Source organism: Amphiprion ocellaris, chromosome 19 (genome assembly GCF_022539595.1).
Source record: "Amphiprion ocellaris isolate individual 3 ecotype Okinawa chromosome 19, ASM2253959v1, whole genome shotgun sequence".
NCBI lineage: Eukaryota > Metazoa > Chordata > Actinopteri > Pomacentridae > Amphiprion > Amphiprion ocellaris.
The window spans coordinates 15613500-15631074 of record NC_072784.1 but is presented as its reverse complement, the minus strand read 5'-3'; the positions used below and the strand labels follow the sequence as shown (position 1 = coordinate 15631074).

Genomic DNA, 17575 nt, shown 5'->3' with positions numbered 1-17575 from the left:
GCATCTGTTTTCTGTCTTTTTCTTAGTAATTTACACTCCTGCTGTACCACATCATTCCCATCTTTAATTTTTCTTTCTTCTGCTTAACCAGGTGTTAACCCTCTGAACCCCGAAACCTGCTGATGGAGGCAGAAATTGTACCATTTATCAGAGCCAGAAACTGGAAAACAGAAAGAACTGGCGATTTTTCAGATTTCCAACTGTCCTCAAACTACTCATCTACAAATCTAAGCTTATAAAGGTGATATTTCTTCATAATCACTTTATTCAATGTGTCTATTTTTAAAATTTGACAAAAATACACCATTTTCAATAGCCAAATTCTGCATAAAGCAAAAAATTCTGTGCTCCTCGTTGCAACTGTGGAGCTATGAGTGAATCAGCTGCAACCAACAGTCAGATGACAAAAATTCTGAACGTTTTCGGATGAACTGCAGGCTGTGTTTACACAGAGCAGATAGGATAAGTATGAAAACAAATCTAAAATGTAAGTAGTGAAATATCTATAGCATGTGAAGCCCCCTTTTTCCAGTACTGTAAACACCTGCAGTCATGAGAAAAACATTGTATATTTTCATTCCAGGTTTTTAGTTTTTTGTAAAATTAATAAAAGAAATTAAACTTTCAGTTTTTTTTTTTTGTTTTTTTTTTAAATCTTTTTTGATGAATCATGGCATTATAACATCTGTCATATGGTACAAGACATGTCTGAGGTCTCTCTGCCTTTAGTTGTGGTTATACTGTTTCCACAGAGGTGCAGGACTTTAGGAGTTCAGAGGGTTTAAATTTGACATTTAGAAGAAAAAAAAAAGTCTTGGTAGAGGTTTCTTGTCCAGAGCTACAAATATTTTATTTTTTACGGTACGAAATTAAAATTCATTCACCCCCATTGTACTGTTGAAATTGAATTACATTATTAATTCTACCTAAATTTTAATATAACAAAAGAGAGAAGCTAAAACATTCTCGGTTTTTGTTTTATTTTTAATTGTGTCTTTTGGTAATTTACATCAAGTGTTTTCGTTCAACCGTCTGTCACGTTATTTTTTGATTCCTACAGTGATCAGATAAGTTCTAAGCTTGCATTACTTCCATTACTGCAAATATTATTGCAAACAAGCAGAAAAACTATAAACACTCTGTCACAATCCACTTTATACACTGAAAAACCTGTTTTGATTCTCCAGATGAAATGATTTTTGGACTGCAGCTAAAAATAAAAATGTATAAACAGATCTGACTACTTAGTTCCCAAAGATTTCACCCTAAAAACTTTGTTCACTGTATAGAAAAGCATCAGATCACAACGGCACATTAGAAGATCACTTTAAAAATTACACTCAGTCTGTTTCTCGGTTGTGTATTTCTACATTTGTTTGTTCAGCTTAAGACAGAATCTGAAAGCAGAGTTACATTTTGTGATACTGGAAGAAGCGGAGTTCAGCTCCGGTGGGCTCCAGCACACTTTAATCCCTGCGCTTAACACAATCTGCCTTTTATTTTATGTAATCCCTTTCCGATATCACACACTGTCAATTATTTTTATTTTTGCATCCTGTCACGAGCTTCTGTGGATAATTTCCCAGCAGCGATGATTAACATTTGGGCCAAAACGATAAACATCTGGCTCGACAGCGCTGCAGCGTTTGTGTATTCTCAGCAAAAAGAGAATAATAACATGAGTGTATGAGTATGAACGCCTTAATGAATGCATGAATCGACATATGAAGGTGTTTAAGGTCTTAGCGTGCTCCAATTAGGCTTCTTTACCTTTAATCCTATAGGGAAGCTGTCTAGACTGGGATTTTTGAAATAGCATGAGAACAGTCTTAAGTTAAATGTATGTCTGAGAGGCTCACAGATCGAGTGCTGGCCGGAGCTGATGGGCTGGTGAGCGACACCATCTCCTGGATGGCCAGACGCAGTTTGAGGCGGTGCAGCGGGTTGCTGATGCCGATCTCCCGCTGGATCTCCGTGTCGGACAGGTTGGCCATGATGGCGCCGCTCTTCACGTTGGCACGGCAGGCGGCGACGTACCAGGCCGGCATTCCCACCCACAGCTGGAAGGAGACGAGTAACACATTAAATAAAGGAAAAGATCTGAGGTAAAAATGGAACTTGGGTCCAACATTTTGTCCCTTAACATGCCAAAACCCACCACTGGGATTTAAAGGTGCAATATTTCTTTTAATCACCAAAATTACACCATTTTTCATAGCAAGAAACTTTAAAAACAGGAAGAATCATTGGATTTTCAACCTTCAACAGTGACCTTTAGGTGTTCTGGAGAAAACAACCAAATCTAAGTTTATAATCAGGATATTTAATCAAAATCACTTTACTTTGCAAGTCTCATTTAAAAAAATGTCAAAAATATGTAGTTTGCTCTAATCACATTCTGTTAGAAATTTTTTAAAAAATCTTTGTTTCTTGGTGCAACTGTGAAGCTATCAGTGACTAAGCTGTGATCAACAGTCACATGACAAAAAAATCTGAGACTTTATGGCTCAGCTTGGTTGAACTGCAGGCAGTGTTTACACAGAGCAGAAAGTAGATAAGAATGGGAAAAAAAATTCAATCTAGTTTTTAAAGTTTTTGTAAAAGAAATAATCAAAGACATACAGTTTTCGTTTTTTCTTTTGGTTATGATTCATGGTACCATAACAAATTTTTGAGTTCTCTCTCCTTGTAGCCATGGTTGTGCTGTTTCCATAGAGGTGCAGGACTTTATATTGCAGTGAAACATGAACCCACAGTGAGTAAAAATGTGACAGGAATCTAGGGGTCCAGATGGTTCACTATGATCTCATACCTCCAACCAGGATACAACAGTAGGTCCGTCCCAGGATGCAAAGGGAAGTCCTTGGCGACATGCTTCCTCCAGCAGCTCATGCCTGATGAGTGGAGAAACCATTACAGATGTCTATTTGGTGAAATTTAAGTGTGACATCAAAATATGTAAAAGACGGGTCACTGACTTCTTCTTGCTGCGGCGATCTTTATCAGCTGGACCCAAAGTTCCCGTCTTGTTCATCCCCATCGGGTCTCCAGAGGCCAGATCTTCAGAGGGTGTAGATGCTGGAAGAGACACAGTGAGGTTACATAAACTACAGACGTAGGAAATAACACATTGAATCGCTAAGGTTCAAACGTGTTCAAATGCACATATTGACAGTGTGGATTACTCATACACCCTCAGTGTCATCCCTCCCTCATCCTCCATCTGTTTACCCAGAGAAGCAGATCCATCCCAACCAGGCTGGCCCATCCTTCCCTTTTCCTTCTTCCCAAAAAGCCGACCGATGGAAGACTTGATGCTTTTCTTCTTACTGGACTTGTGGAGAGAATCTTGGATGCTGTTGGAGCTGCCGCCATCTGCCGAGAGACTGGAGGAGACAAAGGAAATCACCAAAAGCACTGCATCTGATAGACCTAAAGATGGCCGTAAGCTCTGGGTCTGAAAAGTGAAGCCAAAACACGCATTCTTTCGAACAGCCAGTAGGAAGCGACTCCACTGATTGCAAAAGCAGATCAGATCGTATACAAGGCTATGAGAAAATTACCCTACTTCTCACTTGACAAGCTACCTCTGTAAACATGGAGTTTTTGGTTTCTATTGCAAGTTTTAAGTCTCCTTTAATACAGTATGGTGTCAAATTTGTAAAACATGGCTCCATTTAGAGCAAAATAGGCTCAAAATGTGGCTCACTACCATACAGGGGTGCATATAGTCTTGGCAATCAGATCCAAAAAACTTACATGCCCAAATTCCAAACTCACCTGCGAAACTCTCGAGGGTCGTCGAGCATCGCCCCTGGATGGGTGAGGGTCATCCTGTCCAATCGCAGCGCCCGAGGAGTGGGAGGAGGCGTAGAGTCGAGAAGAGCGAGGGACCGATCATCCTCTTTGCTGTTCTAAAATGTGAAATGAAAACCTCATAATTAGAAGAGATGGAAAAACACTATTTCTAGCAATATACAGGAGCTCAGAGACGGACACAAGCTACAAATTTGCTTTTCTTGAGTTTTAAATGTAAGGGGGCGAACTTAGCGGCACATTATCCTGATTGATGCACTGTTATTTCATGTAACTGATCATTTTTTTAATCTCCAACATGTCAAAAATAATGGCAATATTATATTTCTGCACGACTGATCAAATATTAATCATGATTTTAATTTCCAATAGTTACATGAAAGCAATTGACTGCGATATTGATGTTTAAGATGCTACACTCATAACAGTCCGTGTAGATAAAATAAGTGAGTTTCAACTTAGATAAATCTGATATTAAAATGTCTAATTTTACTTTTTTCTAAATAATTTTTGGTGACACGTCTGTCTGAGCTGCTGAGTGGAGACTAGAGGCCTCACCCAGTTAGCTTCTATTGTAGCCTGCATTTGAGGTTTTTTTTAATTTTAATTTAACTAGATGTTGTCTGTCATTTAACAAAACAGGAATAATTTGTAAAGTGAGTAAAAAAAAATTACATTTTTCCAATCCTTAAGATACATACATTTTCTTCATAATAATGGCAAATCTTCGTTAAAAAAAATATTTCTTTCTGATTCAAACTGTGTGAAAATAGTGAAATCTTATGGTCAAACATAAAACAATGAATTTATAAAAAATACAGATTCTTGGCGTGGATGTTATTTTAATCAGATTGTTAACAACTAACAAGTAAATTAATAATTTTTTTCAATGTGATTTTACGAATTATCTGTAACTTAACAAAACAGGGAAAATATGTAAAATATCAGAAATGGTCAAAAAAAAAATACAGTTAAAATCCGTGCAGCTAACCTACTGCTCTGCTCAAACATTGTAAAACTAATCTACACAGACAAAAAATTGAATATTGGAGTAATTCAGCCAAACGTGCTCGAACTGGAAACTGATTCCAAAGAAGAAGAATACAGAAAGTCCCACACTGCAAGTTGACAGGACTGTTTTCTTTGGAAATGTATGAAACCAGATATCTAAATCCGTGTTTTTGAGGTTGCCATCAATACATTTCTCTCACAATGTGTCTTCTGGCATACTAGATTACCAAAACAAATCACCATCTGCCACCTTTATGTCATCTGCAGGTGATAGTTTCCCGAGCTTTATGACTAACCTGCTAGTAATCATAAACTGTGTTTATGTGTGGATTCCAAAGTTGAACCATTTGATCGTCAACTCCCACATCAGTATTAATGCCTTTAAATCACTCTGACATTTTGTTTCCTGTTTATTGCATCACTTCTTGTAATCCATCCACCCATTTCTGAAATACTGGAATTTTCACACCGCTCTACGAGTTACTGGAGTCAGTCTTTCCCAATCTAACGTGCTGCTGGAGATTAACTGACCTTCTCCGACCCGACTGCACGATTCACTTATGCTTTGTTTACATGACTCACTGTGTGGAGGAGCTGTTTGCATAAACAGGGAGGTGAGATGAACGGGTCAACACGAACCAGAACAGTTCGTCTCTACGTTCCTTACCTGTCTGTCGGTCTCCCGGGCCGGAGAGTGAGGCAGGCGGGGGGTGGAGTGTCCGGAGCTGGGGGGAGAGGGGGAGGCCAGGGTGGAGGAAGTGATGGATGAGGGGATGAAGCCTCGTCCTGTGCTGTCTCTGCCCAGGGAGGAGGGAGGGATGGGAGGGCTGTCCAACGCCACGCTGACCCGACTCTCGATCTCCTCGGCCCGCAACTCCGTGTTCTCCTTCTCCTCCTGGATCAATCTGGAGGGAAGAGAAAACGTTTAACTGACGTGTAGTTCAAGTCCAAACAAATGGGGACAGACATAAAGGAATTAGAGCTCAACCCACACTTTTTATTAATATCAATGATTAGTAATAACGGATTCCGATAACCAATATTTGTAACCGATCTACAGCTGTAAAAATGGAAATCTAAACTCAAAGTTGAAATTCATTCGTTCATCCATGTCATACCAATCTAAGCCTCCTAACTACAAAATCTCTCAGCAGGTTTGAAAAGCATGTTATCGTTGAAAAACTGCCAGAATTGTACAATTAGTAGAGCTAGAAGAAACAAAGAATCATGGATTTTCAACTTTCCACCAGTCCTTGAACTCATCATGTCCAATTCGCAGTTCTGCACCAAGCTCAATATCACGGTATTTCATTAAATCACTTTATTCTACCTGCCTCATTTAAAAAATGTGCCCAAAACCAACCGCTTAGACTGTACTGATTCTGCACTCCTTACTGAAACTGGGACGTTGTTAGTGACTCGTCTTCACCAACAGTCATATGTCAAAAATTCTGAGGCCGATAAGACACAAGCATGGAAACAAATCAAACATCAAAGTAGTAAAATATCTATTGCATATAGAGTCATTTATTCTTTTTTCAATATTGGTAGCAGCTGTGAGGACTTGGAAAAATGCTGCACATGTTAATTTCAGGTTGATTCATTTTTTTAAAAGGAATAATCCAAAAAATTCACCTTTATTTTTTTTCCTACTTTATACTTCATGGCATAGTAACTGTGCTATACAGAGGACACGTGAGACTTCCCTCTGCTTCTAGTCATGATTGTGCTGTTGAAAAAGAGGTGCAGGGGTTTATATTGAGCACACAGTGAGGAAAAACATGACTTGTAACCCATCAGATTGCATTGGGGGCGGTACTGGCTGCATTGCAGCCAAAATAGCACAATTGAAATTTAACTCATTTCATCAGGAATCATTTTAAAAATAGCAGTCACAAAACTGCTGAATACCAGACATGATTGTCATCCAGGCTGATAGTAAGTTAACCCCAAAAAAGAACAGTTGTTAAGCTTGAAAACACACTCACATCTGTACAGTAAATACATCTCTACAGGCAACAGCTTAAAGCATAAAGACTGGACTGGTTCTATCCAAAGGAGATAAATAAAATCATCCTACAAGCACCTCTAATGTTGACTAATGTTATATTCTGTTTGTTTATTCCATTAAAAAAACAACAGATTTTATTCTGCCTCTGGTCCAACTCAGAACCAAGTCAGTCTGTTCCACTTCTTCGTGGTATGAAGTTTCTGGTCATATACACTGCCTGTCCAAAACAAAAGTCACACACTAATATTTCACTGGACCACCTTTAGCTCTGAGAACGACACACATTCGCCATGGCATTGTTTCGATAAGCTTCTGCAAAGTCACAGCATTTTTTTCCAGCCAGAGTTGCATTCATTTTCTGCCAAGATCTTTTATTGATAATGTGAGAGTCGAATGCTGGGCAAAGTCTTCTCCAGCACATCCCAAAGATTCTCAATGGGGCTGAGGTCTGGACTCTGTGGAGGACAATCCATGTGTGAAAATGACGTCTTATGCTCCCTGATCCACTCATTCACAATGTGAGCCCCATGAATCCTGGAATTGTTATCTCAGAATATGTCAATGCCACCAGGGAAGAAAAACTCCACTGATGGAAAGACCTGGTATCTTTTAGTATACTTAGGTAGTCAGCTGACCTCATTCTTTGGGAACATAACGTTGCTGAACCTGACCAACCCCAGATCATAACCTTAACCAGGCTGGTAGGCACTAGACATGATGAGTACATCACTTCATCCACCTTTCTTCTTACCCTGATGCTCCCATCACTCTGGAACAGGGTAAATCTGGACTCATCAGATCACATGATCGACCACATTTCTGCCTCAAAGATGATGGTTCTCCACTATCTTTCAGGTTTTAATGATGTGTTGGACGGTTCTTAACCCGATTTTCTGTAATTTCAGAAATCTCCTTAGTTGTTTTCTTTGCTTGATGCAGGCCAATAATTTCACCCTTCTGAAACAGATTAACATCCTTTCCATGACCACAGGATACGTCTTCAAACACGGTTGTTTAAGAAATGAGAAGCTCCTCACTGCATCAGCTGGGGTTAAATAAATTATTGCAGCTGAAACATATTCATCACTGCAGTAATTATCCAATGGAAGGCTTTTTCCTAGTTAAATCCAAGTGATGACTTTTTTTTGAACAGGCAGTGTATTTATCATGCAGACTTGAGAAGTATGACTCTCCTTATTCTGCTCTCTTTAAAAAGGCAAATAAGCACATTTCCAGACATGTAATATTTCTGATAATCATTTCAACCTGCAAGTGATAGAAATCTGTCTAAATCATCGCTAACCATCATGATGTAATCAGTTTGTATGTTTTTATAAATCCTGCAAAGCTTTTCATTTCAAACCGATAGAAGACAGACAAAATCTCTCACGGACAATCTGGAATCTTTTGTGATAATAAATAACTTAAAGATGAGCTGATCACCAAAGTTACATTTTCAATAACGGTCTAATCATTTCACTATGACTTCATCAAAGCCTGCTGTGTGGAGCAGCAACGGTGAGTCAAAGGGGAAACAGAATTAGTCCCGCTCATCTTCAAACAGCACAGAAGAGGACAATTAACAAACTCTGAACTTATACTGAGTTACCAGTTTATTAGGTTCACCTGCAGCATGTAATCCAGTCTGACCCAACAGGCCTGCAGTAAAGCTAGTAAACTCAGTAACACAGGTCAGGTTCTGCATTTAAGCAAATTTTAGTTGGTTTTTTTTATGGTTCAAAGAAGTAGAATCACCTGATGGTTCACCAGTAAACAAAAAATGACACTGCAGTTCAAAAGTTTGGGGTCACTTAGAAATGTCCTTATTTTTGAAAGAAAGGCACTTTTTTTTTCAAAGAATGATTAAATTAATCACAAATACAGCCTAGACATTGCTAATGTGGTAAATGAGTATTAATTAACAGAATATCTCCATAGAGGTACAGAGGAACATTTCCAGCAACCATCACTCCTGTGTTCTAATGCTACATTGTGTTAGCTAATGGTGTTGAAAGGCTAATTAATGATTAGAAAACCCTGGTGCAATTATGTTAGCACATGAATAAAAGTGTCAGTTTTCATGGAAACATGAAATTGTCTGGGTGACCCAAACTTCTGAACAGTAGTGTATCTTGTAACTACACAGAGCTGCCAAATTGGATATAAAGCAGATGAAGCAATGATCTCCATCTTGAGCAGCTGCAGCAGAAAATTATTGCCTGACAGAATAAAATCAGCAGAATTTGCATTCCTTCACAATAGCTTGTGCAACAACAGTGTCAGTATCATGTGCAATATTTTAATTTCATGTGCAATTCTGAATTGTCTGGTGTAATCTCTCAGTTTCGTGTGCGACCCTTCAATATCATCAGCAAAATGTATTTATTTGTTTGCAATATTTCATTTTCATGTGGAATATTTCATTGTTGTGTGCAATGTTTTGTTAGCATGCGGAATACTTAATTACCATGTGCAACTTTTCAATTTCACAGCCAGTATTTCAGTTTCATGTGGGATTTCAATTCCACGTGTAATATCTCAGTTCACATGCAATGCTTCATGACTGTGCAATATTTGCTTTTCATGTGGAATATTTCAATTTCAGGCTCAGTATTTCACTATCATGTGCAACATTTCAATTTAAAGTGCAATATTTCCTCTTCAGGTGCAATACTTCAAATTCATGTGCAGTATCTCATTAATATGTATTATATTACTTCACCACCTCAGTATCATTGCCAGTGTTACTTCTTACTTTTCTATTCTACTCTTATTGTTCCTGACTTATTTGTATTTTTACTAATGTATCATACTCATATTGCTTTTCTATTGGATTGCATTTATATTCAGTGTTTGGCACCAGAACCTCCTTTGGGATTATTAAAGCTTGATCTTATCTTATCTGTCTTATGCCTCGGCATCAACCGTCTAATAATTTATCACCATCAGATCTTCCAGCGCAGCAGTTTTTCTTTCAGCACTGTTTGAGAGGTGTTGATATGTTTATTACTGAGGCTGTAGTAGGTGTTGGAGTGGATCAGGCTGCAGTATGTAGGGAGGTGTTTCTCACATTCGCACTTCCCTGAATCCCCTCCCTCCCTCCCTCCCTCCCTCCCTCCCTCCCAGCTGTTCAGCGCCTCACTTGATCTCCTTATTGATGGCCTCCAGCTGTTCCTGCAGCATGATGGCCAGGGTCTGCACGTCCGTCTGTCCGCTGGGCGACAGCAGCTCCGAGCCGAAGCGATGATCGCCGTCGTCCTCGTCGTCGGAGCAGCCCACATCCATGCCCGGCTCGAACCCAGTCCCCAGCAGAGCCCCGCTCTCCCAGTCTGGGTACTGCACACAGGGACCAAGAAAAGACAACAGAGTCACCATCTGATCCCAGTCACTCGTCATTCACCTGTTTTGACGCTTCAGCTCGTTTTTAGCACATTAGCAGCATGGATTCAGGGTTTCATTCTGTCCCAACAACTACTAGCTGCTGCAAAATTCTGTACAAACATCTGTGTGATTCCAACTTCAGATCAAGATTTCAACTTCCATCCATAAAAAAATACCTGCAAAACTTTTCACATCCCCTCTTCCTCAAATGTACTTTGTGTTTAGCACTAATTTGCAATCATGCTAAACTAAGATGCTGAATAACAGACCTGCCTGGCATCAGCAGCTACTAGTTTCTGTTTCCTCTGTGGAAACTAATGTTAATTTAAAGCTGTTTTCACCACCTCATCATACAAAACTCTCTATTTATTAGATGACTTTTGTAAACACAAGGCTTAAAATAAATGCACCTAATAAACAGTTATTTTTCTGTTTTACTTTTACAATGATTTCTTTTTGGTGGTTCCAAGAGTTTCTAATGCCCTTAGCTCTATAAAACCCCATAACTTAGAGGGTTAAAATTGTCTTAAACTATATATTATCTTTAAAATCAAGCACCAAAACTTCACCACAATTTATCAGTCAGAAACAGTAAAAAATAAAAATATCTAAATATAAAATACGACATTCCATCAGAATCCCGTTATTTTCATTTGAAAATTTGCCACAAATAAACACTTTACACTCACCAGATGGTGTGAAAACCAAGAAATTCGGCGATTCTCTGCGCAGCTTTCTTGGTTTTCACAGGAACTGGTCGGTGTAATGAATGAATCAGCTGTGACAAACAGTCACATGACAAAATCAGGGACTTTATGTCCGAACTGCAGGCTGTGTTTGCACAGATGAGCATAAAACCAAAGTAGAGGCTGACAGACGTATCTCCTGTCGTCTCCTCTCTGCTCTGTGTAAACACAGCCTGCAGTTCATCCGAAAAATCCCGAATTTTTGTCAGATGACTCTCAGTCACAGCTGAGTTGCTCAGGACTTCTCACTTGTACTGAGGAGAGCAAATTGTTTCACTCTTTACAGGATCACAGGATCCATTTAATGCAAACCGTTTATTTTTGGCAAATTTTTAACCGACATGTACAATAAGATGATTTTAAATAAATATCAGAATTTTAAGCTTGGATTTGGTTCATTTTTTTCTGACAGAACTGCACATCACACATGATTAGATCAAGCACAGTCCAAAGTTGAACAATTTGGAAGATCTCTTTCTGTGCTTCAAAATGAGAAATATGGATAATTTATGTAAAAACAGCTAACCCTGGCTGATAACAGCGATTCAAACAGCGCTTCAAATCTCTGGCAATGCATTTCTGCAAGTGCTATTCCATGTTTTCTTTTCAGGGCCAATACGGATTTTTAGTAATCAAGGAGATAAAAATTAAAACTTTGACAGAAACTTTTGTTGAAGTCAGACCTTTTTAACCCTCTAACCCCAAACACAAGAAAAGTATGTTACCTTTTTTTAAAAAAAATGAAAGAATTATACAAATTAGCAGAGCCAAAAACTGTAAACACTGAAAGAATCATCAGATTTTCCACTTTTAAATACTGCTTAAAGTAAACATGCAAATTTGCGTAACTGCACCAAGAGTAAGCTTAAAATTGGGACTTCTATGTGTCTTTTAAAAAAAAAAATATCACCAAACGTTATCCATTTAGACTAAACAGATTCTGTAAAAAACTAAAAATTCTGCATGTCTGCCCGAAATCGTGACGCTATTAGTGACTCAGCTGCAACCAATAGTAATATGACAAGAATTCAGGAATGGTTTGGTTGAAGTGGAAACAAATTATAAATCTGTGCAGCCAAAATTTAATATGTCTTTAATGGAGCTCCGCTGTTGTCTGAAAGCTTTTAAAAATGCATCACTCACACATATTTCTTTGTAATAAAATAAAAAATATGGACAAAATCATTTATGCAAAAACAGCTCCATGGACTAATAGTGACATCACTTTCACATCCTGTCTTTTATTTGCCGGGTGCTGGAGTCTCACCTTGGTGGAATCCTCGCGGGCGGAGCTCCAGCGGGCGCGGTGACTTCGCCTGACCACGCCCCCGGCGGAGGCGTTACCAAAGGGATCCAGGTGAGTGCTGGAGCCTGCTGGGAGGGACCCGCCTCCATGGGAATACCTCAACTCCAGAGCGCTACCTGGCAGAGAGCGACTGCAAGATAAAAGGACAGATGGTTGGAGATGAGATGAAACGCTAATTATCCCTGCGAGGTGAATAAGTTGGAAACTACAGAATGATGATACAACTAACATGTAGCAAACAAGGAGAGGAATTTAAAAAGCATAAAATGCCAAACCAGAAATGTGGAAATTAAAAATATGACAGAGAATGAACTTGATATATGAAAAAAATCTGTCACATGGTAAATGCAATAAAAAGAGCAAAGTGTGTGAGGAAACCTGGTGAACAGAGCAGCGTTTTCCCATTAACAGGTCTACAGAAGGCTAAACTAGCAGCGTTGGATTCTACATCTGTTTGTGCAGCGAGCGTGTTCACGTATCAACACAGTTTCCTCCCTGAGCTGTGAGCGCTGACAGTGTTAAACGCCTCCGACGTTCGCTGACTTATCTACAACGTCTGACAAGATAAGAGACACAAAACTTGCATCACAGACTCAGACTAACGGCGGGAGTCGGATTCTTCCACGATGTCTAAAAGGCACCGACCTGGAATAGGAGCCCCCGGGCCTCGCTCTCAGCTGATCCAGCTCCAGCTGAATCCTCTCCAGCTCCGCTATCAGCTGGTCCTGGACATGGAAAGATAAAAAAAAACACAAGAGTGGGTGAAAAAAAGTGAGCATATGTGTGCTGCCTTCAGAGAGGAATGAAGCCTGGAGGTGCAATCACCTTGTTTGCCAATAGATCATCCTGCAGTTTCTTCATGTTGGACAGCTCCTCAGATAGAGCGTTCTGCAGAGAGACCATGAGAAGTTTCATTATTGTAAAATAACAGTGAGATGTGTTAGGAGCACATTAGGAAACTTATCTTGTCAAACTTTGCACGCAATGGTGCCTGAACCCGATGAACTCTGGGCTATTTTCAGAGTGATTTCAAGTCTTTAATTCTGCATCACATGTTGGATCTTGGTTTTTTCCAGTCTGGGCTATTCAAATCTTCCATCACATGATCTGATAATATTTGTAAGTTGCTTATATCAGCCTTTATATTAACAAAAATAATCCCATTATGGAATTGTTGTACTTTTACTTGTATCTCAGACTAAAAATTCTGTTAGCAGATATCTTTTTATAACTGTGTAGGAGGGATTGTCTGGAATCTGGCAACACTAAAACCAAGATGGTGGGATATTTTATGACTAAGAAAATTGGAGGAAAAAAACAGCTGTCATTATTTTATTCACTGAAGTGTGCTCGTACTTGCAGAGGTGGCAAAGCAGGCAAATGTTTGCAAATATTAGCCTTATGTTAGAAACTCTGCAGGAATTAGCTGTTATTTTAACAAGCAAGGGCGTCTTCTGCTGCTTATTTTGACGTTGCACTGTGAAATAAGAGGGACTTTGTGATTTATTTGCAGAAGTTTCCTAACATTATCATTGAGGTTCATACACAGAGCATGTACCTCAGTACAACATATAACCCTATGTGATAAAAGCATCACTCCAAAGCTCCAGTTTCACTCTTTCTTGCAATATGTTCCATGTTTTTGCATTGTCATGTTCATGAGTAATTAAAAAAAAGATAAGAATTTGTATGCAAAATTAACCTGTGCAATTTAACACAACTTTACTGTCGTTTTACTTGTATATAACAAGCATACTGCAGCCTGGGAATAAATGTTTAAGCTGTAACATTCTGCAAGACGGTTTAAAGTTTAAGGTAGCTGTGTTAGCATTCATAGTGATGCAAAGGAATACATTTTCAAGCAGAAAAAAAAACAATTTAACTACTTTGTACCCGTTAGGAAGCACTTTATTGTGCTGCGCAGTAAAATAAAGGGTAACTAAGACGCATTATTATAGATGTTTTTGAGAAAAGCACACTGGTTTGAGCCTATTTCGAACTAAACTGTTATGTTTTCGCTTTCAGAAGTTAGATTTTTTTTGTCACAAAATCACAATAATCACAAAATTTTGCAGTTAAATCCTCTTTGTGATGCTAGCTGTTTAGAAAATGCTGTCTGGAATAAAGAGTAAAGAAAAAAATGGGGGGAAAAGTGCCAATCAGGTGTGCAAATGAAAGTAGGTTAAAAATTATAAACTGTAAGTACATGTTTTGCCCAAGTTTTGCTCCATTTTCTAGAATTGGCTGAATTTCTGCATTTATAAACAGCCCAAATAAAGAGCTCTACAAATAAAAAAGGGGCACAAAAGTAATCTAATGTTGGTGAATTCATTTGACTCTGTTGCGTTTGGGAATTTCCTCAAGTTTAAACTGGTCACCTGCTGCAGGGCAGAAGATTCAAACCCAACACCAGGAGATCATCTGAGCAAAAGGGTCAGACTTTTACGGTCTCATTTCTGGCGGGGTGAAACATCTTAGTGCAGTTCATGAGGTTGGGATTAAGAAAAAGAAGCCGTTAGTGTTTTGCTTCGGTCACCTTTTCCTCCAGCGCCGCCATCCTCTCCTTCAGATGGAGCTGCAGCCTCTCGTTGGACTCCGACAGTAGCTTGTCCACAGTGTCAGAGAGACGCTTGTTGTGTTCATCGTTCATCCTCTCCCTCTGCCTCGCCTGGAGGGGGGAGAGAAACCAGGAGGGGAGACAAAGATTTCGATCTGAATGTGCCACAGTCAAATAGAGGGTTTAGAAAATCAGTGCGTCTTTGTGTGGCGTAAAAAACCCAACAAAAGGACGAAGGCAGGGAGACGGAAAGCGAGCGTGACTCACCCTCTGGAGCTCCTGGTTCTTCTCCTCCAGTTGCGCCTCCATCTGTCGCAGTCGCTCCTCAAAGTTGCCATGACGCTCCTCCGCCTGATGCAGGAGGAAGCAGGGTTAGAGCGCTGACACAAATGAACACAAAAGGAAACAGCTTGTTGACCGACTCCACCAATTAGTTACGTGCCTGTACAGATCAGAGAGCAACAGGGGAAGTTTGTTTGCCTGTTTCTTACAGAGCATTAATCTTTCGCTTCCACGGCAGCCGTCCTGCCTCAACATGCACCAAGAAACTGAAGCCATTCAGGAGGTTTGAGCGCAACTTTGTTGGCATGAGGGGAAACTCTGTTTGCTGTAGGTTAACAAGAAGTGCACTAAAACGGGACAAGACAAGCATCGCAAATTAGCAGGCTGCGGTGTGTGGCATGAGTTCCTGCAACATACTTGTGTCTACACAAATTAACATTAAATAAATAAATCAGTCAGTCATGAAGAATTTGTGTGGCGTACAGTTCTTGACGTGTTGAGCGGATCAAACAGCGGCGAAACCGAGCTGGCTTTCATCTCATTGTTTGCTTATGAACTGCTGGCACGGCCTGGTTGAAATATTTGATACTCATTTGTCACTTGACGTGCTGTGTTTCGATCCAGTCGTGCATGAACGCACACAGACTCACACATGTATGTATGTTCATGCTTACACCTGCAAGTGTGTCTCTGCACAGGATGCATTTGAGCATATGCACAGATTATTGCTAATGGGGATGTAAAGGTCAGTAAACGCAGCAGTTGGTGGTTTCTGTTTGTTGACGCGATCAGCTGATGGAGACGCACCTTGTTGAGCGCTGCCACTCTCTGGGCCAGCTGGGCTTCGATCTCCGGCAGCGTCTCGGCCCTCTGCAGGGTTTGCTGCAGCTTCTGCTTGGCATCATCCAGACGCTCCTGAAGCTGCCGGTTCTTCTCTTCGCTCTGCAGGATGACAGGGAGTGGAGGTGAAACTCGGAGCACGAGGGAAGATTGCCGAGGGCAGCAGAGATGATTAAAGCCACCACAAAAAAACTGATGGCTCACTCTGTGTGCCAACAGGGAACGAGGCCAAGCTGCCAATCAGGAACACGGACACACACAGGGATGAAAGAGTCGTTTCCCACCTGTCTGTAGAGGGACTCCTTGCTGGCCAACTCGTTTTCCAGTTTGTCTTTTATGTCGTGGAGAGACGTCGCCTCCCTCTGGGCGCTCAGGTACCTGCAGACAGATGGAGGGTTGAGGGGAAAACCATTTGGAAGAATCACTGGGAGTTCATGGAGGGAAGAAAGGGAAAGAAAGGAAATACAAACCTGCGTTCTAACGTGGTGATTCGCTCTTCCATGTCTTCCCTTTGACAGAGCGCCTGGGAGGGGAAAAAAAACAAGCAGTAAAGACGGTGAAGCAGAACCAGAAAGGAGCAGACGGAGAAAGCAGCAGAGGGCAAATGTTAAGTTTAAGTAGGTGTTGTTCAAAGGGAATTCATGGCTCTTAAACCGCTGTTATCTGAAGAATGATAATGACTGGTTAATTGTTGTTGCTGACAGATTTCGGGCTTATGGAGTTGCACAAGAGGGAGAGAGAGGGGTGAGGAGAAGCTGCAAACTGGCTCAAACGCGTCTCATCCCAAAAAGCTCCGCAGGCCTTTCAATCAGCATCCAGCCTGCTGATTAACATCCCTGCACAGGAAAAAAAAAAAAAACAGAAACGCCCGCAGCTCCGCAGATGACATCGTCACCATGGCGACAGGGCCGAGGCTGGTTTGCAGCGGCCAAGTCAGCGAACGGTTTTGTTGCCACAGCAAACCGTTCCATGTTTCCCAAACAGAATAAACTCGACAGCCCCTCACCTCCTTCACGTCCCTCTGCAGCTTCTGGTTGGTCTCCTCCGACCGGGCGAGTTCCCGCCGGGCCGACGTCAGCTGCTCCTCGATCTCCCCGACCTGACGGAAGGATGAGCATCCGTTTAGTTTGCTTTAATGAAAGCGTCAGACCGTGAGAGCGTCTCTGAACCTGCTACCTGTCGGCACATGAGGGCCAGTCGCTCCTTCAGCTGCCCCAGTTCTGACCTCTGCCGCTCGATCTCACCCTCCCGCTGCCGGTCGACGTCGCCGTCGTCCAGGATGGAGGACGGTCCGTTAGGGAGCCGCTGAGTTAATTAACAAACGACGATAAAGCTTTAATCAGGAGTTTGTGGATACAAAAAATTTACATACAAAAGAAGTTACTATGAAACATAACAAATTCCTAAAAATCATATTTAATTTGACTTTATTATCAGAATATTCTTTACATAAATAAACTATAATATATTAAAGATTATTACATCTCAGATCATCTCATTTTTGGAAGTTTCTGCTCAGTCATCTCTGATTCACCGGAAAACTTTAAAGCATAACATATGGATATTGATAAAAGCTTTTCTGAAATTTCAGCTTCATATGTCAAAAGCTTTCAGAGATTTTTTAA

At 40.5% G+C, this 17575-nt stretch overlaps 1 protein-coding gene across 1 annotated transcript in view; it reads right to left on the bottom strand.

The window, feature by feature from the left end:
- The window catches only part of ppfia3 (PTPRF interacting protein alpha 3), a 42682-nt gene that overhangs the window by 9618 nt on the left and 15489 nt on the right, over positions 1-17575 (bottom strand). Inside the window, exons 6-22 of the mRNA XM_023276528.3 lie at positions 17127-17255; positions 16957-17049; positions 16421-16473; positions 16235-16328; positions 15918-16052; positions 15096-15179; positions 14808-14939; positions 13097-13159; positions 12917-12996; positions 12233-12401; positions 9981-10174; positions 5495-5732; positions 3781-3914; positions 3232-3386; positions 2979-3078; positions 2813-2894; positions 1860-2060 (exon numbers count right to left, since the gene is read on the bottom strand). Coding sequence (XP_023132296.2) covers positions 1860-2060; positions 2813-2894; positions 2979-3078; positions 3232-3386; positions 3781-3914; positions 5495-5732; positions 9981-10174; positions 12233-12401; positions 12917-12996; positions 13097-13159; positions 14808-14939; positions 15096-15179; positions 15918-16052; positions 16235-16328; positions 16421-16473; positions 16957-17049; positions 17127-17255 — 2136 coding nt within the window. The remainder of the gene's footprint in view (positions 1-1859; positions 2061-2812; positions 2895-2978; positions 3079-3231; positions 3387-3780; positions 3915-5494; positions 5733-9980; positions 10175-12232; positions 12402-12916; positions 12997-13096; positions 13160-14807; positions 14940-15095; positions 15180-15917; positions 16053-16234; positions 16329-16420; positions 16474-16956; positions 17050-17126; positions 17256-17575) is intronic.